Raw genomic sequence first — 24,647 nt, 5'->3', positions numbered from 1 at the left:
GAACAGGTAATTTAAGTGAGCATCTTAGAAATCCAGAAACTTTCATATAATAAACTTATTAAAATATATTTCAGAACCTGAGATTCAGACAATAACATAAAATACCTGCTTTTATCATTTAAAAAATGACCAGCATATTTCATTTTAAAAGGATAGTAAAAGTTTCTTAATCAAAAACTTCTCAGGTATTTTTTACCACATGAATTTATTGCAAACCTGCTGCATCTGCCAGACCAGTAAACCTGCCAGCCCACCTCAGTCAATATCTCACATCAAGATGCCACGTTTTAAAAATCTTTCTGATCACGTAAATATTATAGGATATATTCTTTTCTAACTCTACAGATATAACTTTTGTGAAGACATTTATGAGAGCTGAGAAGATTGAGGAAAAAATAAAAGCCATGCTGCTTTTTAGTTTTTTTTTTAATTCTTTATTGGAATTTCAATAATTCATTTAGCAGAGTGTGCAAAAAATTTCATAGAAATCTTTTCTTAATTTTACACTTTTGCCATATATTGAAAATCATACTCAGCATGCTCTTATATCATTTAGACTGAAAACATAATATGTTAGAATTATTATGAATGATAACTTGGGTAAGAGTTTAAAGAGCATTATAACTAAATCAGACAGAAGTCAATTTTTGCCTATCCTATGTAAGAAAAGTAAACTTGAAGTTGTGAAACCTAGGTTGTAACTTCTGTAGCGCTAGATCAGGATCTCTACAATATCTATACAGCGATTTATACTATCACAGTCATAATTTCAATGTACAGTATGTCACACTGTAACAATCATAAGTGAGCTACAAAATGTACTATTAATTACTTACCCAACTGCCAGAAGCTACTAAGTCACCACTTGTACAACTCCAGCTATTTCTCTTAACTTCTTAAAAACATAAAAAGTAACCACAAAAAGTGAAAATTTAAGAAGAAATGTAATAAGCCACAAAAATTCTGAAGGCCAGCTTTAGATACAAAATATAAACCCATAAAAGTTTATAATTATGTGCCTTTACAAGTTAGCCCCTGCATATTTTTGCTAGACCTGTTTAGTGGAGAAACCTCACCTGCCTAACTGAACTGGAATTAATAACCACTCTTCTAGCGTTTGTTCTAAATTTCTTTGCATCTGACAAAAGTCATTATTCTTGCATATATATTTCTCTCTCAATCAGACTAAATTGGAATTTCTTCTATAGCCAGAAGTGTTTTCATAAGTGACTTTCTGTATTTCCTCTTAACACCGAATAAAATATCTCTAAACAAATTAATATATTTAGAGTTAAGAAATTATGTTACAATTTGAAATGTTATCCATGGAATAAATACAAAGAAAGTTTTCCCTGTCTGGTTCCCTTTGTGTTTCACCCTAAACAAATAGGGAATTTTAATGAATCCAAATTTAAGAGAAAACACTTAAAATATAATACTATCTAATCTAAATAAATTTGTTACTTTTTTTTTAAATTTTTTATTGGTTGTTCACAACATTACAAAGCTCTTGACATATCATATTTCATATATTAGATTGAAGTGGGTTATGAACCCCCAATTTTACCCCCAATGCAGATTGCAGAATCACGTCGGTTACACATCCACAATTTTACATAAATTTGTTACTTTTGAAGAAGCAAATCTGCAAGATTCTACATGAAGAACTCCTTGAACGGTCTTGGTATTCCTTAGGAAAATTCAGAAAGATGCTTGGCTTTATAAATGAAAGTATTCATACATACAAAACAAGAAAATAGAGAAGGTAGAAGTAAACTACCTTAGTTTCAGCTTCAATGATAAAATAAAGAAAATAATTATTATTTATAATAAGATACTTAACAAGTAATCAGATGTAGTTCCTAGAATAATATCTTCAGTCCTTACACTTTGAGGACCACCATTACATCCCAGCAGACCCTTATTCTTCCTTATAGCTACAAAAGTCAAACTTTTGCAAACAATTTCTTTATTAAACTTTTATTAGTTGTAATTATTCAAGAAACTGGTCATTATAATTTTTCCTAATTTTAATGCTAAAAGAAAGCACACAAAATCGTAAGCTGATTAGTAAATTTTATTTTTAAAATAAGTATTCTAAAATGAATCTTTTCCCAGTAGCCAAGTATAGACAGATTTGTAAGGAATAAAGCTATGGTTCTGAGAGCTTTGTGAAAATACTTATAAGTAATTTAAAATCAATAATCAAAGAATGTATTTTTTGGTGACCCAAACCAATTGAAACATACACAGTAGTAATTAGCACAGGTGTAATTAAAGGCCATTTTCTGCTTCTCTACTCAGACAAGAATGTTCTGGAATTTTATGGGAATCCACAATTTCATCTATCTCATAAATGAGTACTGCCTTTATGTGTGTGTGTGTGTGTGTGTGTGTGTGTGTGTGTGTGTGTATAAACAAACTGGCTCAGGAAGTATCTGAGAAATCTGGCATAGAAATCAGAATAAAATAGTCTAACCTAATACATTAATCTCAAAAGTGTTACATCAAATTATTGTTTTTTTAAAAAGTATAAACTAGATTATTTCTATAAAGATTATTCCTATAAAGATAAAGGAATATATATTTTGTTATTAAGAGGTTTCATTAGTAGGTTTGTTAACTTGATCATCACATGCTCCTAAGAATGTCAATACTAAAAATAATGTAGCTGAAATTGAAATTTTATTCACATATCTTCAGGAAGAAGCACATCATTCAATAAGAGTAAATTAATTTCCACATTTAAAAATTAGTTATCAAAAAGAAGAAAAGAAAAAGAAAAATTAGTCAAAATTACCAGTTTCCTACTTAATAATTATTGTACATTCTCACTCATTTCACTTCTGATTGAACTCTTTTTTATTTTGTAATGCTATAGACACCCATGTCATTATTCTCTAGCAATACTTCAATTAGCATAATAAATATTCTCTTTTAGAAAAAAGCAATATTTAATTTTATGGTCTCAGATTTATTCTAAAGTTTCCCAAATTGCTAAAACAGGACCCCACATTTTCTTTAGAATGTGATTTGAGCTTAAAGGCAATCTATCTTAATCATTATGCAAGTTTCAGCATCTCCTAAAAAAAAATAGGGATTATTGTCTAGTGTAACCTCTTTAGTTTTTTGATTCTTGTCTAGAGATTAACTTTTAGTGGTCTCCTAAAAGCAAATATAATTGCTACCTGTAGAAATTCATTCCACAGACAATATATGTGAACTCATTTGTACATTTGTACATCAGTTCAGGCCCCCTTTTCAGCTATTTGCCATTTACTAGAACTTTGCAAATGTCTAAAACTTGTCTACTATAGAAGGAATACTACAATAATAAATTATAAAAGTGGTAAAATTAATATATTATAGGAGATATAGTAGATCTGATTAAATCTTAGAAATGCTATTCACATCCTTGTGTAATTGACAAAGAAAAAAGTATCTATAAGTTTGGTTTAGAATTATACCTGGGCCCCTTTATTTATCTATTTGGGAAAAAAAGAATCCTCAAGATTATGGTTCTGTTTTATTTTTCCTCACTAATTTGTGTAGTAAGAACATACTAAAATGATGGTTATAATAAAGTAGTATCATCGAAGTTTTTAAGGCATTACTAAAAGAACAAGAATTTCTTAAATCTGAGAATATATGTACATATGAACATGTACATGTAAATATATATGTACAAGTTTTAATCACTGAATCAATTCCCTATGCACATGTTGAGAATTTATACATATAAATATATATGTGTGTATATTACAGTCTCTTCACTAAAATAAGAAAACAAATTCAGAAGAGCCCAAAAGTAGTATTGCGTTTTACCACAAGAGGGGGCTAGAGAATTCTGATCTCTTCCAAGGTCTATAAAACCCTTTTAACTGCTACTTTATAGACATTCAATTACAACAGGCCATAATACGTTAAGGCATTAAAATACACATATATCCCAACATATGCCAAAGCAAGTGCTGCACTAGCGTGTTTGCCAGATGATCACCAGCGCCAACGTCAAGTAAACGGCATCTTCTGATGAAATGTATAAGATCTTACACTTCAGCACTCCTCTCCCCAAAAGATAGCTCACTTGGTTAGGTGATCCCCTTGAAATGGAAAATATCAAGGAATGTGATAAAATACCCAAGAACTGGAGAGTATGACAGGGGCAGGGTAAAGCAAGGATTAAGAGAACTGAAATTTATGTAGTTTGGAAAAGTGAAGACTCTGGGGATAAATGCTCACAGTCTTTAATACCTTCTAAAGGTAACAATATAAATGAATTAGGGGAATTATTCAGTCTCAGAAGATGGTATAGAAAAGAGCAATGGCCTGAAACTAAGGAAGGAAAAGTTTAGGTTGGACATGAAGAATAAATTAGTAATAATAGTTGGGCGGGAAAGATGTCCTGCAAAGGAAGAATCCAAAGTATAATCACTATACTCGATAATTAATTAAATGAGATATTAGTAAGAATGATGTGAATTCATTAGAAGAGCTAGATTAGATAACTCAAGTAATTTTTTTCCAAAGCTCTGACAATCTCTAGGTCTCACTATGTTCTTGGGCATTCACAAATGTCTTTTGATGATGATAATGATCATTTATAGAGAGGAGAGTTCATGATCCCAGTTAACCCTATGTTTTATTAATAAAATGAAATCTAAGGTATTATTATGAAGTAACATAATTATAAAATTATGCCTACTTTTCACAGCATTCTATGAGAATATATACTATACCATATAAGCTATATTTTAACAGTTTATAAAAATGTATCTGCAAATTGAATAAAATGCTTCTATAAGTGAAGGAACAATTTCTCTATAAATCCCAATCTTTTACAAGTCAGAGAACCCGTTCTGCATGATATTTCTTTCCTGATAGACTAGTGTGTCTGGGTTTAAGCTACTTAGTGTCCAACATAAAAAGGCTGTTCTTAGAGTCAGAAAGGCAGTCTAGAGCAGAGTGTAATACAATCCGTGAATTCAACGATCTTTCCCCAGTAGACCATAATATTCTAGTTTACTAGACACTTCAGCTTTATTTTAAATAGCATTTTTACTTGAAAAATCAGAATTCTGTGTTAGGTCAAAAAAATTTATGGCTAGTAGAAAAACAAAGTCTACCAAAGCATGAAGAATTGATTATGTGCATTAAGCATATATATATATATATATATATATAATTGGCCCAAAAGAGTTATTTTATGCTTAAACAAAATCTTTCAAATTTAAGTGAATATTAGACTTTGAGGTAAAAATGGTCAATGACTTTGGAACTTCTGGAAGGGCAGTCTAGTAGTTAAAAATCACACAGAGAATACAGAACACTAGAACTTTAGACACAACTGCCCTAGGTAAAATACCCAGCCTTAGGGAGATTGAATATTCAAAGCAAATGCCATATTTATTATAATGAATTTATAGAATCTAAGAACAGGTTAATTAAGCATGCTGTATAAGACTTGCCCACCAACAGCATGCAAAGACATATTATTCCTCCCCCTTCAGACTGACATATATCAATCGGTGTATATATTACATTAATAACTGAAACACTGCATATCATTTTGCCACCAATGAAATGATCACACTGACATTTTCAGTAATCATATACTAGAACACATTACCATTAAACTGTTGACTAGTTTAGAATTTGGAGAGAAACGAAGAATAAGAATACCTAGGCCATTATGTAAAAGCTTAATCTCATCTGCCAAGTCACTCGTTTAAAATCAACTATTTGTACTTAAAAGCTGCCACTGTTATTCACCACTAATTATAGTGGAAGCTCAATAAATGTTTGACCTTTGAAAAAATGGACCTTTACTCATACTCCCAGTCTGGAAAAAACTTCCAAAAACACTTTGGCCAGGAGCCAGGTCAAATATGACTTTAACTTTCTTCAAAAACTACTGCAAGTCCAACCAATTGGTCTTTTCTGCAAACTATCCCCAAACATCAGCTTTTGATTATGCACCATATACTTTTTTATGGGAGTGTCTAAATCTTCTCTCTTCGACTAAATTATTTGCTAAGGAAAGGAGTCACATCTTCCCTTTTGTAGCCTCCACACAGCAGCTAAACTTGTGATTGAATAAGGTCATTCATTATAGATAGTCAATAACTAACTCTTCATCAGCAGTGTATTAAAATCTATAACATGGACAAAAAGTCCAAAAAAGATAATTAATTTGTTCTATGTTAAATCAATTCATGGACTTATTATATATTATTCATAATTACAATTGTTAGGCTTTTTATATTCTTTTTAAATATGCTGTTCCCAAGTCATCCTGGGAAAAGGATGAGAACATAGATCGGCAAGACAGACACATGTGTCTGAAGAACTTGGCTGAAACTTGCAAGAAATAGCATAAGAGTCAGAATCAGGTCTCTTGCAAAGCTATTTGGGTGTCACACTGGAAAGCATGCTGAGATGATGCAGGTGAGGAAACAGATGTGGCATGAGATGGGAGAGGCCATTCCCACAGAGGTGGTATTGGGTGCAGTATTGGATCTGTCACTCGCTAGCTATAGAACTAAAACACTTCCCATATTTAAAATTAGGTTTCCTTTTGGTAAAACAAGAGACAAGATTAAATGATTGAAAAGTCTCTTCCAGCTCTAAAATTTATGATTCTTGTGCAGAAATTTGGGTTAAACACACAAGAAGTTCGTTTTAGTGAAAGAGGCATCGTGGAAGATGGCCAGTAATCAACACATGTGAGAGCACTTTACTGGGCACTGGACAGAAGGTTAGAATTTAAACATGTACCCACAGCTGAAAATGCTGGGCTAAAGAATGAAAAATGGATCATTCATAGACAGATAATTGTTATTGTTTTTTAATTCTTCACAAAACATGTATAATCCTTGGCAATCATTTGTTTAAGTTATATAAATTACTGTCAACTTTGAAACCCAGTTTGTCATCTTCATCTGTGATTTATACCAGACTATATAAACGACATGATGTCTTAGATCTAATAAGACATTTATCTTCATGAAGGAGGCCACTGCAAGCCTGAGTGACAGTTTACTTACCCTTATCACAGTTAACTCAACACTGAGTCCTTAATTTCTCCCAGTGATCTGAAATCTGATGGACTCACCTGAGAAGCCAACAAAGCTTGTTCAGAAATCCACCGTGCTCATTCAAAGGGGTCTTTTATAGTAGAATTTGCTCTTGGGCCCCCAAAACACAGACATGGAAATAAGTTTTATGCTCCTCCACAATGTAAGCCTCTAAACACACATATATAACTTCCATTAGTGTTGACAGGAGTCATGTGCCTTATTAAAGAGAATATATATCTTTTGGCTAACAACAAAGATGAAAACAATTGTCTGAAGAATAAAAGTAAAATGAGATAAATGCTTGTTTGAATGTATAAATGTGTACATGTATATTTACAGAGTTATACACAGAGAAAGACTATCTTAAGTCATTTTCATTTTCTTCATATTATAGAAAAAAGGAGCTTAAAAACTCTGAATATGTTCATATACTTTATATAAATTTTTAAATCCACATAAAGAAAGTATTATTGATCCTATCCATGAGAAAGAAGAAAATGGCTTGTTGTTTTTAGGACATTCATTCTATTTATCTACTAAAGTTCTATTGGTACTTGGGTACTAGGTATTATTGGTACTAAGTACTAGTGACTGAACCTGCAATATCTTTCTAACATGCCAAGTAAAATAGCTCTAAAACATACACTTTTTCTTCCAAAGTTGTCAGCAGGATTTTTCCTAAGATTTATCCTGATCAATGAGGTCATTTACCTCTAATCCCTGCATCATTAATTCACATACCTCAGTAAACATTGTAAAGTGCAGTTTATTAACTCCTTGAAACAATGTACACTAAAATTTATACACTAAAATCAGGCCTTATTTGCTGACAATTTGGGGATTTCAAACTGCCTTATAAATAAACATTTTTTTATATTCACTGAGTATAAATTCTATCAGGGGTGCTATCACAGATTTAGATCACAAAATCAGCTTAATAAAATGAAGTTCTAAGGACAGAATTTCAATTCATTAAAAGGAAACCTTTTTGAATAATAGAGTTTTTTTGTAAATACCTAATAATATGACCTTGAAAAAGCACAAAAATGAATAAATCTATAACTGTAATTGTAGATTTTAGCATAATCTTCTTAGCAGATAAAAGAAAATCTGAAAGAGCCAAAGAATACTATTTATAAATGTAAAAATATTAAAGAATCTGTTGGGTAACTACTTCAGGAGAACACATAGCACTTGAACATAAAATGATCACTAGGCCACAAAGAAAATCTGAACAAAGTCCAGAGAATCAAAACAACATAGGCTGCAATCTTAGATTATAATGTAGTAAAATTAGAAGCCAGTAATAAAAAAGCAGGTTTAAGAATTCCTAGAAACTACAACAAAACAAATCAAAATAAAAACCAGAACAAAAACACCCAAAATACTTCTAAATAACACATAGTTTAAAAAGGATTTCACAAAGGAAATTACAAAACACTTAGAATAAAATTGTGAATTATAATAACAGCAGGACATATAAAATTTCATGGGATGCTGGTATAGTGGTAATTAGAGGATAATTTTTAGCTCTGGATACATGTATTTTAAAAATCAACCATATATTCAGAGGAGAAAAGCAATGAGAGTTGGAGAGCTCAGAAGAGTGGGAGCTGCAGAACACAAACATCAGCTAAGTAGTATTCCAAGGGCAGCGCTTTGGAATCTGTTGGGACCCCAGTCCCTCATGTGGATTAGATGTGTTGTTTGTGGCCAAGTCACTTAATTTCTCTAAGTCTTATTTATTTAACTGTAAAATGGGGGTAACAATTATCTTCCTCTCTGAGTAGGTTTGAGAATTAGCTGAGATAGTGCACAAAAAGCACCTTTATCATCCCTTCCAACTCCCAGATTCCATGATTCTGACTTTGGGGGCACAATGAAATACACACTTGATTTCCTGCCACAAAAATCTAACCAATAAATTAAACCTTCATTTTCATTTCACCATACTAAGAAAGCTTTGCTTAAAATGCATTTGGAGCTAATGTTTTCTTCCCATTATTAAAAAATAAAAACTTACAATGATCAACAAAAGCAGACATATTGTTATTCATAATCTTTTCATTTTTCTTTTTTGCAGTGCTAGGGATCAAACCCAGAGAACCAGGCATGTTAGGCAAATGGTCTACCATGGAGGCACATCCCCAGCCTTGAATTCATAATTTGACTTGTATTTTAAAACTAAGATGAAAGAGGAAAAAGACTGACAACAGTAACACTGTAAAAAAACCCAATTATTTCCAGAATATTCTATATACTATATTCTATACACTATATATATTCTATATTCTATATACTGTACCTTTCTATATTATCTATAATATTAATATATATTATACGTTTATACAGTGCACCTTTCAGATAAGACAGGAAGTTGATAATGACCACTATTGGTACTTTAACAAATTTGCAATTTCTGACAGATTTATCAACAAGTTCTCTTATCCAAACATAGTTATAGATAGATCTTTACTTTTCTAATTTTTTTCATTTTTCTAGAGAATAAGAATCTTTTTCATATTACACAAATATAGCACAATTTTTCATGTCTCTGGTTGAACAAAAAGTAGAGTCACACCATTTGTGTTTTCATACATGTACTTAGGGTAATGATGTCTGTCTTATTTCACCATCTTTCCTACCCTCATGCTCCCTCCCTTCCCCTCCTTCCCTTTGCCCTATCTGAAGTTCATCTATTCCTCCCATGCTCCCCCCATCCCCATTATGAATCAGCATCCTTATATCAGAGAAGACAATAAAAATCTTTTAACCTTCAACATCCTAATGCAAAAATAAGCTCTAAATACATTTTTATTTCCTTCTAGATAGATCTGTTATTCAATATACCTTCACTCCCCTCTCTTTAAGTAGAATACAATATACATAATAAATAATACATGATTACAGATGAGAGGTTTCTTATAATATAAATTTTAGAAGAATTTTTCTTCTAAAAATTTTTATTTTTTCTCTTTCTTCCAGAAGGAGTCACTATACTCTGTTTATAGAACAATCACTTTCCCCAACCCATCTTTATTAAAGAAGAATTTATACATAGGGATTCTTCATTATGCTAATAAAATAACTCTATTGACACATTAAGATCCATTGTAAATTTTGGACACCGAAAGCAATCAGATCTTGATCTGCTGAGTCCTCTGGCTTTTGTATAGTTATTGTATTCAGTGCTGCCTACTAAAATTTTTCCTTCAATATGGCAGAAACTTTGCTTTTAATCTGAGGATCCATATGTTGCTATTTGTTAGCAAGTTTCCACTCCTGACCATGGTGCTATGCCCTCTTGTGTGTCTCTTGGACTGTGGGCATTTGCAAAGGAAAAGGAGATGGAATTGAGATTAGGTAGCAACATGCCCTCATTTTTATGCATGGCTTAGCCTGTAACTTTGATTTTCATTTTTTGCTGTGCACCTGGCCAGGATTCTGTATTCTTCTAGATCTCTTTGTAGTTTTCACAAAGGCGTGACTCAAAACACGACATGCTCTGTGGTTATTGCTTCTCATTATTTAAGTTATGGGCAGATGGGTCAGACTGTGTGTCCTTCTATAATTGTGATTTTAGGAAACTGTTCTGACTGGAGGTGGAAGACAAAAAAACTGAAAACATTTTAACATTTTCTAATAAAGGTAAAATTCCAGAAACCTGAAATAACTGTCACTACAGAGCAAATTAAGGGAAAATATATTTTCTTCTTGAAGAACTGCCTTAGCTATCTTCCCAGCAAATGGAGAGAATGACTTTATATTTGTTCAATTGCCTACTCTCTACAATGAGACTGTGAGGTCCATAAGGACAGGAACCATGCCCACTTTCTTCAGTGCATAATTCACTTATAACTAATACAGTTCCTTGGCATTACCTTGAATCTCTAAAAAAAAAAAGTATTGCTAAAATAATGAATACATAGCATATCAAGTGCTACAATTTTCTGTAATGATAAATCCAAATAAATAGGATATAAAGTTTACTCAGTTTTAACATCTTTATAGCCCTCTCTTTAATTTCACAGGAAATGTACATATCTTCAATTTTCAGGGAGAGAAAAACAAACATTTCTCATGCCTGTTATACATCAAGCACCCAGGCACCGTATTAGGTTCAAGGCTGTGAAGAAACTCAAACATCATCCCACAATCAAATTTTTAACATGTAAATAGATTTATTCCTGTCTCTACTGATTTTTCTAAAGATCAAAATTGATTCAGTAAGAATTTAATTTTACTTATACAATTAGCCCTCTCTTATGAGAAACCTTTATGGAATAAAGTTTTCTACTTTGGAATTTTCCAGATACTAGGTTTACCACTTTCAATACCATTTTGTTTTGTAGTTTTTTTTTCCCTTTCCCTGGCAATGGAACCCAGGGCCTCACGCATGCTAGGCAAGTGCTCTACCATCAACACAAACTTTTTTAAAAATTTCAATCCTTTTTAATAAAAATATTTTAAACATAGTATCTGTATCTTAGCCCAAATATCTAGAACACAAATCTATCTTTTTGGATAATATTGATAAGGACAACAGAGTTGTTAAGAATGGAGCTTCCAGAACTAAACCACCTAAGTATAAATCCTGGCACTACTACTTACCAGTTGTGTGATCTTAGTTAACTTTCCTAAGTCTCAGTTTCCTTATCTGGAAAATGAGGATAATCCTAATATCTAGCTCTTGGGGCTGTTCTAAGAATGAACATTTGTATGAAATGAACAGGTGCAAGACACATAGTAAGTACTCAGTAAATGCTAGCTTTAAAAGTTTTAATTTATTCAGGTCCTGAGCTCTTAGCAGGGAGTTCTGGCCACCGCTCTCTATAATATAAAGTAGCCCCAGACTGTTATATTTTTTAAAATGCCTGTATAAGTTTTACTTAAAGATTTTTTTCTATGTAACTTTTAAATTATTTTCCTGATTTTTACCTTATGTCCTTTGTTAATTGGTGCCTTTACATTACTCCCTCTTCTAATTTGAAGCTTTATTCTATTGTGTGCTGAGAAACCAAACCACTGTGGTGGTTAGAAATTTGTAAGAGGATTCCTCCAGTGAAGGCCTCAGGGACTCTCCCAAGAATAAAATGCATAAATGTTAAATGAAACTCAGTGGCATTTATTTCCACTTAGATGTCTTTCTGGCTTACTTATTGTGTTCTCACCTGTGTTTGGGAAAGTTAGAAATACCAAATAAGTGACCTATGGATTAATGAAGCACTATTGTTCTAATTCTGCCAAGCATTAGATTAATCAAAACCAAAGAAGGGTTGGTTTCTTCATGTTTTGCACTGTTAATTTTCTACAATTATTAATCAGCTACCTAGATAATTATTAAGCTTTCAATTCAAACAATGTTTTTTAGTGTAATTCCTGGACCAATATTGATCTACTATTAAGAAAGTATGGCTCTTCAAAAGGGCTAAATGCAATAGCAATTAATGGATAAAGTAAAAAGAGAGAGGAAATGGGAATTATAAACTCATGAAATTTAAAAGAAAAAGAAATGGATAGATCACAGATTAATAAAGAGAATAATAATAAGGAATAGTTTGCCAACTTTATTTCTCATCTCTAAAAGAATCAGTTTCTAATTTAATATTCAGTTTAGTAGCAACTTTACCTTTTCCCCCACTGGAAAAGTACAAGTAGAATTCAAATAAGAAAACCACGCACAGCCATGATGATCAAACCTTCTGCTCAAGTGGCCAAATGCCAGAAGAGGCACAGCAATCTCCCACCCTTGGGAAATCTGAGCCTGAGCCAGAAACTGGCAACCACCAGGCCAAAATCTGTATATTTGTATATCTTTTTAAAAATGCATGTCTATTTTGCATTTCACCTTTATATACTGTTGTATTTTTAAATTTTAAAAAATGTTTATAACAGTTGAATACCTCCCATTCCCAAAAATTCAAGTAAAATTGATGCTTCAGGAAGATTTGCATTATAGCTCTTGTGGCTTTCCCTTCCCCTTGATACTACGATGGTCAGGGGCATGGGAACACCAGTGAGATGATACCTTATACTATAATGGACTCAAGATTCTCAAATGATACACAATAAATTAATAATCAAATTATCATTAAATGAAAGCTCCATTCTCATGCACCTCAATGAAGCTAAGAAATCCAAAAGAATAGTAAGCTGGGCCCTGCAATCTTAAAATGCCCTCGTAGCTTTTGAGCTACCATTATTATAAAAAGATCAATAATGATGTCTTCCTGCTCCAATATGGAATTAGTGTTTCCCTAAATACATTAACTTCAGGAGTATTGAATTACCCAGGAGGATCAGCCCCACAATGAAACAAATAGTTGTTCTTTGCAAATCGGTGATTACCAATACAGAGAGCCCACTGAAGGATGCTGGATAGAAAATGACATAAAGCAAAGACCGCAGGACAAAAGGTAACCAAGTCTGGTCACCCCAAATTCAGAAAGATGAAACTCACCCTCATCTTGATAATCTGAAGAAAAGGGTGCATCTGATGTGAGAGACAGGCCATGAGTCCCACTGTGATTATCATCAGAGCTGTCCTGTCCAAGGTCTCCTGAGGGACAAAAAAGAAAACAAGGTCATCCTTTGGACATATTTATAAAGGTGTTTGTAGATCTCTCTTCTGGTACTTATAAAAATGATGCATCTTTTACTTGATGAACATGGCCACTCTCCCCTAACATATGAGAAATAGATAAATAATTTCAAGAACCAACTTACCTGGATGGGAAATTTTCCATTCAAGTAATTCCCTCAATAGAACTAAGGAACTATTAGCTTAGAGTGGGAAGACTTCTTGCCATTAGAGAGAATTTCTCCATCACACTTAAAATGAAAACAGAGCTGTATAAATTAGTATATTTATATACTCTGCCTCTGTTAATCAGAACCTTTATCTGATGGCCTTTTTCTCTATTTCCAAATGAAATAGAAGTAATGACACAAAGGGTTAACCTCCTATATAATGTAGCAAGGTTAATATTCTTTTCTTCTCTGAAAAATAAGAGACCTAAGTAAGCTCAGAGAGAGCCTAGACTTTGCTGGATTCTATTCCTATTTAAATCACTACTTGTTTTGCAACCTTAATAAAGTTCTCTCTATGTAATTCTAGTTTACAGCCTATGCAACCAACCTCTTAGGAATTCTAAAAGCCCTAAGAAGGTAATATTTGTTCTGCAAAATGACTTTGATAAAAGGTAATGTATATACAATACTGAATTATGCAATTAAAACAATGCTAATCCCTTTTGGGTGTTTTCAACCTACATTGAATTGTATTTTGTAGAAGTGGCCAATGCCATTATGATACTTTAAAAGGTTCAGACGGAAGATGTTAGCTCATTCAGAAACCGGAAGAAAAGGAAAGCATTGCAAATGGCTTTCCTTAAAATCCCCCAAACAGAGGTACAGTCTGCTGATAAAAGGACACCGACAGCTGCTTAGTTCATTTCACAAGCATGAAAAAAGGATTTTAAACCGAATTTAATATTATCTCAAATACTAATTTCCAAAGGAAATCACCAATGCTAATCTCAGTAAACACTGTAGAGTTCTGGCCCTGGATTTCAACTAGGGAGCAGTGAAACCAAACAACCTACATAGAATCTGTATTGCCTCGCTTTAAAGGTTTATTTCCTACAATTAAACTAGAAGGATAGGGAGGACATAAAATGATAAAAAAAAAAAAGAAAAAAAAAGAAAGCTGAAGCTTCCTCCTTCCTTAAATTAGATGATTATACCTACACTTTTCCTCGAATGCTCAGTGGTAGGTAGATGTCCATAACTGAGTTGAACACCTGCAGATAGAGGACTTTAAAAATAAACTGTAGAGTCTATTGTAAAAAAAAAAAAAATTAATCCCACACTACAGTCATTAGCTGAAGTCAGAAGAGATGCTCACTTTTATTTGTTCACTGACCAGAACATAAAACATACAGTTAGGCTTAAAGCATCACTGTAAGCTTGCTATAATAACTGAGAAAAATCCCAAATGCCAGACAGAGGGTAAAATGCTCAAATTTTATATCACTGCAAATCCACTGAAATCTAATTATCAGTATGACTCTCTGACTGGAAACCTGAAGGTGAGATGCAAAGCTAGAAAGAATTTTTGTTTTGAACCTAATCAAAATCCTTAAAAAAAAAGTAGTTTAGATTGCCAAGAAAAATTTGACATTTGTAATATATATGAAACATTATTTATTAACTATCATTCTTGACTCAGTTTTTTTTCCAGGAACCTGACAAATCTACCAACAAAGAGAAAGAACCTATGCTTACACATTCTGGCATTTATTCTAAGTTTTTTTTTTTTTTTTTTTTTTAAATGAAGACCAGGAAGGGCTTTTGTTGTTCCATTGTGTTATGTTTTCTAATGAAGTTTTTATTTTGGAATAAATTTTGATTTATGTAAGTGTTGCAAAGATAGTACAAAGAGTTCCCATATACTCTTCAACTTGTTCCCCATAAACTCATTTCCTTCCACAACTAAAGTATATCTATCAAAACCAAGAAGTTAACATAGCTACATTGCTGTTAACTAAATTACAGGCTTTGTTTTCATTTTGTAAGTTCTTCCATTCATGTCCTTTTTCTATATCAGATCATTTATAGCTCACTTTAAAAAAAAGAAAAGTTTCACCCAAAACCTGCCTGGATTTGGCACTTGATTTATTAACTTCAGATGGAAAAGTCACTGCCACGTGATTCCTATGGTTTTTGAGTACAGTTATCCAAGACGGACCTGTGTGCCAAATGCCAGACTGTGCCCCTATAAAGTATGCGACGAGGAAGGAATACAACTCCAGGTATCGAAACAGAGCCTAGGTCAGTACTACAGATGGTTGTGGTGGGAGAAACATTTTAAAATATGCCTTACACCCAAGCACAATTAGTTCCTGATGATGAAGATGTTGTTATAAGTGCTTTTAGTGTCATATCAAGTGGCCCAACTCCCTTGGGCTCACACAGCAACTAGTCTATAACACGGTATAAATAAACACTCCCATGTAATTAAAATGATTACAACTACTCAAGATGCATGGGTGAAAAGTTTTATAGAAGAACTGGCAATTACTGTGGTCATTTTGGATTTGCTTAAGTTTAGAGCATCATTTTTCCTTAAAATATAACCATGCATGTTCTCTGAATTCATCTGTACCTCTGACAATCACAGTTCCAAGTGGCCACGACTGTAGTCCAGTGGGATCAGACATAAATGATCACAAACTATAGTGACAGACATTTCCACTCAGCAGCTCTACAATTAGGGCTTCGAACTCCATCTGCTTAGAGTGCCTCTCTCACAAGCAAGACCCTCTGCCACTGGAGACACACTTCCACGGCAACTCGCTCAGAATCAATATATTTCTATACAGATATATATTCTAACACACCGTATCTCCATTAATCACATCCACTACCTTCAGTCTTTCTCTTTGTATTTCTAAACAAGATCCGAGGAAACTATATCAAGGGTTCACCTGCTATTAGCTGGTAATTTGTTCCTCTATCCAAAGTGTCATAAGAATTGGGCGCTAGATACACTCCTTAGTAGATTCAATGGCAGGTTCTCCACTGAGTAGTGCTGAGGGGCCCATAAGGGGGATGATTTCTCTATTGTTCTTTTCTGGGAGTCAAACTCAATTTCATTCATGCTCCGTAGAGTGATAAGTTGGGAATTTCTGAGGGTTGGAGCAGAAAGATAAAACAGCTTTGTGTCAGGTGTAAGGTAATTATTTGCCAGGGTTTCTGTGCTATTTGTTTTTATTCCCTGTGTTTTCATTAAGAGTTAATGAGTTTTCCCCCTTAATTCTGAAACAATAGCGTGGCCACTAGAATTTGGCTTTTTCTGCCATGGATTCAACCAGCTGTTGCTGCTCCATAAACTTTATGGAGAAGTGAATTAAACTGCTAAAAACTTTCATTTACTAATTCAATTCCAAATAAAACAAGGGAAAAATGAACCATAATGTGAGTATTCTGACTCAAAGCAAACCCATCTACTCCTGAACTTGCAGGTACTACTTAGGGACAGAAACAGGGCATAATGACAAGTGTACCAAAGAAATGGAAAAAAAAAAAAGAAGTTTAAGCATTTAAAAACTACAACAGAATATAAGAACAAAAATAACAGATAAGACATACAAATATGCTTGCTTATTCAATATGTAAAGCAATTTTTTAATGTTGGTATAAGCCATCACTTTTGTCTTCTAATTAATTGTTAGCTATGTTATAAAGACTCTATTCATACCTGCAACTATTTATATGGTATGGTTAGAAACTTTCCAGGGTTTGCTATTACTTCACCACATCTCATTAGATAATATAAGGAAAATGAAATTAATATAATTAGTTAATTTGTAATCTTACAATTAATATAAAATTGTCTGAACATTTTTCTATTTTTATTTTATTTTTTATTATTGTTACTGCAGTTGGAAGGGAACATGAGACTTTCTACTCTAATATTTAAGAATCCATGAGACACTGAGCTTCCTCTTTAAACTAATAAATCCTCACTAAATTCCTATAAATAAAACTCCCTGATCCAAATCCAGTTAGTTTTCATGCTTGATAGCATTAATATTGCCAGATTTTCATGGACCAATTTAATAGTAATGCAGTTCTCAAAGCTGAACTGTAGTAAGATTAGCAAAATGACAGCGTATTATTCTTTATTATAACCATTTGTCTAAGTTTTTGAATCTAATCCCAACTAAAGAAACATGTAGGTACACACGTGGCCATATATGTGAAATGTTACTTACATGTAAATACATCATAGAGCACATTTGCAACACCAAAGCTAAAGCTCTGTCAATACTTCCTTTATAAATTACACACCATTTTTGCACATACTCATGCACTAGAAAATGTATGGTGTTTCTCACAGAACATCTCAGAGGCTTCAATGATTTCTAAATATCCACTTGGATGTGCGTGGTTAGTTCTTGTGATTAATCCATGTATAGTGAAGGTCTCAAATTTTTCTCTGTTCTATGCAGTCTTTCTGCCCATATTCCCCTCCTTCTAAAGCTATCCATAACTCAATGTTTAAATATTCTCTTTTTTCCCCTCAAGGCCCTAGCAGCTAAGTGTAATAGTGCTGAATGTCATTAACCCTACAGAACAAATGATAGGCCAGGTAAAGAAAGTTTTCATTTATCATTTTTTAAAAAGTTGCTCCAACTAGATCTTGAATGTACAAGACGTAAATTGTGCCTAAGATTAACTATGCTAGCTTATGACACTGTTTACTGATTATACAATTATACTAAGGACAACAGACTTCTTAAGAACCTTCAGAGATAACATTTTCAGAGAATGGTACAGTCTAAACGATCAGAAACTGAACCAAACTGACAGACACTCAAAGTACAATCACTACAACAGAACCTGTGATTCTAACAACCAAAAGCTATGTAGCCATAGCTTAATAATATTCTCATATGGACTACATCTGTCAGTGTTGGATTGGAGAGGAAATCACCCGCGGGAGTCCATTGAAAAGCACCCCCCTTCCAAGAAAATGGTCTTTCATGATGCAGTTTTTCATTTTGACCAGTAGGGTGAGCTGCAGTGTGTAGCATCATCCTAGCTCTGGGAAAGAGAGAGAGAGAGAGAAAAAGAGAGAGAGAGAAGAAAAAGTAACCACTGTGGGTACTCTTTTGCTCCTTCTCTTCTGCCTTCAGAAAATGCAGAGATTTTTAACCCTTCTTAGGTTTCACATAGAGGCTCAACTCCTGGATATTAACACACTGGAGGGCTGGCAGCAACAAATATAAACCAGATAATTGTATATGTGACAATGCACACTTCATAAAGCAAATTACAGCCTGTCAGCAATCATTCCGGCTTTACACTAACACATTCCATCTACCACCATTATTGTTCAAGTGGTACTAAAATAGAACCTGCTGAGTTGGAATATTTTCAATAGTAATAAGATTTCTGACAGAATTCAAAACATGTAAACCTAGGCATTTAGTAGTATATGGATAACTATGTTATAAAATGAATGAATTCATCATTGGGCAACCAGGCAACCATAAGCTGGAATTATTGTTTGTAGTTCTGTTTTCTTTGGATCACTGTATTTTCATGCCTTAATTCTTATTACAAAGTTATTCAACTGAATTGAATTTTCAACATACTTGCAGGAGAAAGTCAGCTATAATAATAAAACATGATAACTAGCTGAACTCTTAGAGGGTACAGGCTCTGGGCCAGGGCTCTTCATGTATTATCTAATTCAATCCTGGAAACAATCCTAGGTTATATTATTATTCCAAAGATGCAGATGAAGATATTGAGACACAAAGAATAAGTAGTTTACTCCAAGTCCCTGAAGTGACTCATAAGTGTTACATCCAGGCTTTGACCTCACCTTGTCTGATTACTAAATTCTTGTCCTAACACATTGACCTGCTTGGGAGCCAAATCTGCAGGCTTTATAAATCATGATCATTATTCAAAGAGAAAACATAGTGAATGACAGCCAACATCTTGAATTTATGGAATTAACTAGTATTATTATTTTACTTCAACAAAGTAAATCTACAATCAAAATATAAATTCTTCTTAGTAGTAATAATAGCAGAGTCACATTAGGTATAGAGACTGGAACTGACAAAGCTGAATGTGGCCAAGGAGGAAGTGGTCAAACCCACAGTTTAAATTTATTATAGTAGTATTGGTGTAGCGATTTTTAAAATATCACTTTTGGCATGAATTTCCTGCTTGCAAACTTTAATACAGCTACTTGGGGCTTAGTCACATCAATATATTGAATTTTTCTATTCTTTTTTTGTTTGATTCTGTGGGATTCTGGGTATTTTGACCTGGCTTAACAGAAAATGAACCAATGTGTTCCATACCTAAATATAGCTTGGGCCTAGCTTAGTTAAAGAATATTTCCTTTTTGGCAAAATCATGCTTTAAGTCTCAGAGTAGAAAAATCCTTTGAAAAATATAATACCACATGAATGCAGCAATTTTATTATTATTCGTTCACTTTGCTGTCTCTTCCCAACTTCCCCTTTCCTTTCTCCCTAACAATAAATTGCAGAGAACCTTAGCACCCTTTTATAATCCTGTTGCATTCTGGGGTCTACAATGCTCCAATTGGGGAGCCAACATAACTTAGGAAACTTCTTGAGAGAACTGTACAGCTAGATGGATTTAAAAAAAAATTCACTTAAAAAAACATGAGAATCTATGTTCTACAGTCTATTGGTAGATAAAAGAAAAATTTTACATAAGCCCAAGAAAATAAAACAAAACATAATAAATAATGGATTGTAGGTCATATTAGCAGACCTGAAAATGTGAACCAACTTTCAACACACTGTAGAAAGGATGAGGCTATTTTGTGAGTAACATAGACCTCTAATACCATGAAGGCTATAATGGCAAAGGGTGACAAGATTCTTCCTCCCCATGCCACATCTCATCCCAAGTAGGGATTCCTGTTCCTGAACATCACTTGTATGCAATGCCGTTAATGAAAGCCAAAACCTCTCACTGTCAACATTGTCAGTTCCATGTTTGATACCCTGAAACAGAAGTTCACATGGAGAAGTATCTCCTTATTTTTAAATTTTATTTTTCCTATTTTATTGAGGCGGTATTAATACAAGTAAAATGCACAGATCTTAAAGGTGAGAGGTATTCCTTTTAAGTTTAGGAAAATAACTCTTAGAGATGAATTGTGATCAATAACTTTAAGGCTGGCAAGTATGTGTGTTAATTTACATCCTCTGACAAGGGCAGTTAGGGTCACAAGATTGGTTCCTCCACTATTTGCCTCACTAAAGTCAGCAGAAACTGGAAGCTTTATTCTATATGTAACATAAATCCCCTTGCCCATGACTAAGAAGTCCTTCTCCCGTGTTAGTGGTAATTCAGCCATCCTGGCAAACACGTTTCTGAGAGAAGTATGTGTTGGTAAGAAGCTAAATGAAAAGTTAATGCTTCCTAATAGAACTGGACCCACTATCACATTATTTAACTTTCAAATATCATGCAAATGCTTTGGGCTTTAAGTCCAGAGGCTTAGCCTATTTCCTCATTAAATAAAATTTTATTTTATTTTATTTTATTTTTTTAAAGAGAGAGTGAGAGAGGGGAGAGAGAGAAAGAGAGAATTTTTTTAATATTTATTTTTCAGCTCTCGGCGGACACAACATCTTTGTTGGTATGTGGTGCTGAGGATCGAACCCGGGCCGCACGCATGCCAGGCGAGCGCACTACCGCTTGAGCCACATCCCCAGCCCTAAATAAAATTTTAAAAAATAAAATATTTTTTAAAGCAGAAGAACCAGAAAAGTTTGCATTCAAATTGACTGTACTTTTCTCTCATAATTTGTGATCAGAACATTAAAAAATTGTTAGAGGCAGAATTCCTGATGAATATCAATTCTTAAGTTAAAATCCTGTGTTCACAAACTACATCCCTAATTTTCTATGTTGGCCTAGGATTACTTCTACCTAGGATACATAGTTTATAAGGTTTCTTTTTTTCTCAGCAAGTCTCCCTGGTTAAGTAAATAAACTTAACACAAGAACCAGAAGTTCTATGAACTTTTATGGATGAAAAAAAGATTGGACTGAGATGGACTCAGAGAAGGTACTCATCCGTTAATATGGATATCATACAATACTACAGTATTTCATAATTTATTTTAAAACTCATTTTAAGTGATGTCAACTCAGCATGCCTATACATACTGCTGGTTCTCAAATATTAAACAACAGAGAACACTGTTATTCTATCCCATCACCAGAGCCTTGCTCATCAATTCATATCTTAAGATAAATAAGGAAAAAATTTAAATGGATAAAAAAAACCTACCAAATCATAATTCTGCTGAAAAAGAGCTCACTACCATGTTAAGTTTTTAATTTTTTGTAAGCATCTTTATTAAATAAAGCATGCCCACAGCAAAGATTTCAAACATTACAAGAAGGCACATAATGAAAGTCCATCTTCTTTCTCTGGTCTTGATCCTTTCTCTCCAGAGACGTCTACTGTGAGGCTTCTTGGATAGCTTATGAACTTCCAATCCAAATATAACAAGTGCCTCTGCATGTAGCACATCTTTTTTTCTTTTTAACAAATGATAGTATTTGTTCTGTTCTGTTCCTTGCATTTCTTCCAAATCATTCATTTTGGTGATTGCTCCAGATCAGCACATAACACACTGATTTATTATTTTAACTTTTTAAAAAATTAAAACAATGCAATCACATGGTGAAAATTAAAATAGTACCAAATGATGTATATAGTGAAGAGCTCCTCTACCACTGACACCTGTGTCCCCTCAACAGAGGTGACCACTGTTAATAGGTTCGTACATATCCTTCCCAAATTATTGTATACATAAAATCATGTATGTATGTATATGTATGTGTGCATACTCATGTGTGTATAAGAGACACAAAAACAAACTACACATTGCTTGCCCAAATTGACTTTTCACCTAATAGTCCCTGGAGAATATTATATGTCATATATATTTTTTTCTTTAAATTATATTAAATGAATGAGGCATAATTTATTTAACAAGTTTCCTGTTGTTGGATAATTAGACCGTTTGGAGTCTTTGCTATTACAAACAATGCTACAATGAAAATTCTTATACAAGTATATTGTGCAAGGAATACAGATACTGATTCTAGAGAATTCTATTACCTAAATGAAAGTCAAGTTTCTTTTTTTCCTTATGTCTCAATATTACCTACTCCAGACTAGATAATTTACATTTTATAAATGATATAAAAATCTTACAGGATCTGGGGATGTGGCTCATTAGTAGAGTGCTTGCCTAGCATGCATGAGGCCCTGGGTTCATTCCCCAGCACCACAAAATGGTTTTCTGAATAAATGTATTGCAGAAGTACCTTTTTAAAAATCTTAGAAAATTTCAGCTTCAGGAAGGAAAAAAGTGAGTCCTTTTGTTAAAAATTGTTTACTGCTTTTGACAGTAGTTGCAAAATAATTAGTGCATTAATTTAAAAACCCATTCACTCTTAAAAACCTGACCAATAGATGTATAGGAAGTAAAATATTTGAAAAGGTATCAAAGTCAGTAATTAACTTCAAAAACAGTTTGTGTGTGTATCCACTTTCTACAGATTAATTTGTATAAAATGTAGCAAATAAGGAAAGGGGAAATGCCTAAAGGAAGTCAAGCCACAAAAGCAGCTGTCAGATTGTTGATGTTAAAAGGTTGGGTCAAAGCCAAAGGCAGGAGTATTTGTCCTGTGTACATATTCCCCTTATAAATTCCCCATAAGACATGGAAAAGATGCTGGAATATTTCTTTTTAAAAAGTAGTATAGGTTATGATATTCTAGGTTCATAACCAACACTTGTGTTTATAAAATATTAGCATTCCAGGAATAGTGATAGAAAGATATTTAACAATAAATTACAAATATTGTAAATTCAGAATTTTTCTTCCATTTGCAAACACGTCATAAATTTGGGCTGTGTTTCTTTGTATAAATCCTACTTACAACTGTGCTAAAACCTTTTGGCATGAATGCAAAGAGTATTTTCATAAATAAAACCTAGTAAAATCACTGTACACTCCATTAATTCAAAAACACTTCTCTTCAACTTCAAAGGAAATACCCCTCTTTTTTTTTTCAGTGTAAAGATGGTGTTTCTTTGCTGCTTTAATGTTTTGCTTCTTGTAGTTGTCATAACTACATGCCCCAAGTATGTGATCGTAAGGGTTGAAAAGTTAAGTGACATTCATGCTTCCATTCAACATGCCTCAGACATTATAGAGCAACAAGCTCATAAATCTAACCTCTGAAGTGCCTACAAATAAAAATCCTGTGCATGCACCCTATAAAAGTAAACCCTACAGATGCATACATGTGAGTTACATGGCCCTACACCATGGGTAGAATGGATAATTTTATGGAAAGATTTGTGAAACATACATTATCACAACTCCATATGTGTATTCGCCTGCCTATCCCTACTTTGAGACATAAAAATAATACTTGTTACCTAATGAATATTAGGTAGTGTCACTTGCTACCAAGTGGCAAGCACTCTTCATGAGTTACCAGGTTTTTATAACTCATTACAACTCATAACTGTGCAGGAGATATTAGGAGGATTTTGTACATGAGAAAACTGACACTTTTAGAAGTTCTATCACTTAGCAAAGTTCACAAGGCTTGTAAGAAGGGGAACTGGAATCCCATTCAAGTCTTATTTCAAAGCTCGTGCTCTTTTCATCATAAACACAGACATGAAATAGCAATTTAAAGGAAGAGTTCACTATGTATTTTTGCATCCAGATACATAAAGTATCTTATGCTTTAGTGTACTACGTTTCATGATGGGAATAAAAGAATATTCTCACATTTGTAATCTCACATAAATTCAACCTGAATTTATTTCTCCTTTATTTTGCATTATGAGAATTTTAAACATGTACAATAGTAGACAATACAGTGTAATAAACCCCATGTATACGTCATTTTGCTTCAATAAGTGTCAATTTATGACCAATCTTGTTTCATCAGTACCCAATC

General features: G+C 33.3%; 1 protein-coding gene across 1 annotated transcript in view; it reads right to left on the bottom strand.

Moving 5' to 3' along the window:
• SKAP1 (src kinase associated phosphoprotein 1) overlaps window positions 1–24,647 on the bottom strand; it is a 283,362-nt gene that overhangs the window by 186,075 nt on the left and 72,640 nt on the right. Inside the window, exon 4 of the mRNA XM_081272824.1 lies at window positions 13,540–13,638. Coding sequence (XP_081128950.1) covers window positions 13,540–13,638 — 99 coding nt within the window. The remainder of the gene's footprint in view (window positions 1–13,539; window positions 13,639–24,647) is intronic.

The sequence above is a fragment of the Spermophilus citellus genome, assembly GCF_964194105.1.
Source record: "Spermophilus citellus genome assembly, chromosome: 17".
In the NCBI taxonomy this organism is placed as follows: domain Eukaryota; kingdom Metazoa; phylum Chordata; class Mammalia; order Rodentia; family Sciuridae; genus Spermophilus; species Spermophilus citellus.
Note: the sequence above shows the minus strand (reverse complement) of the source record. Positions and strands in the feature narration are given on the sequence as shown.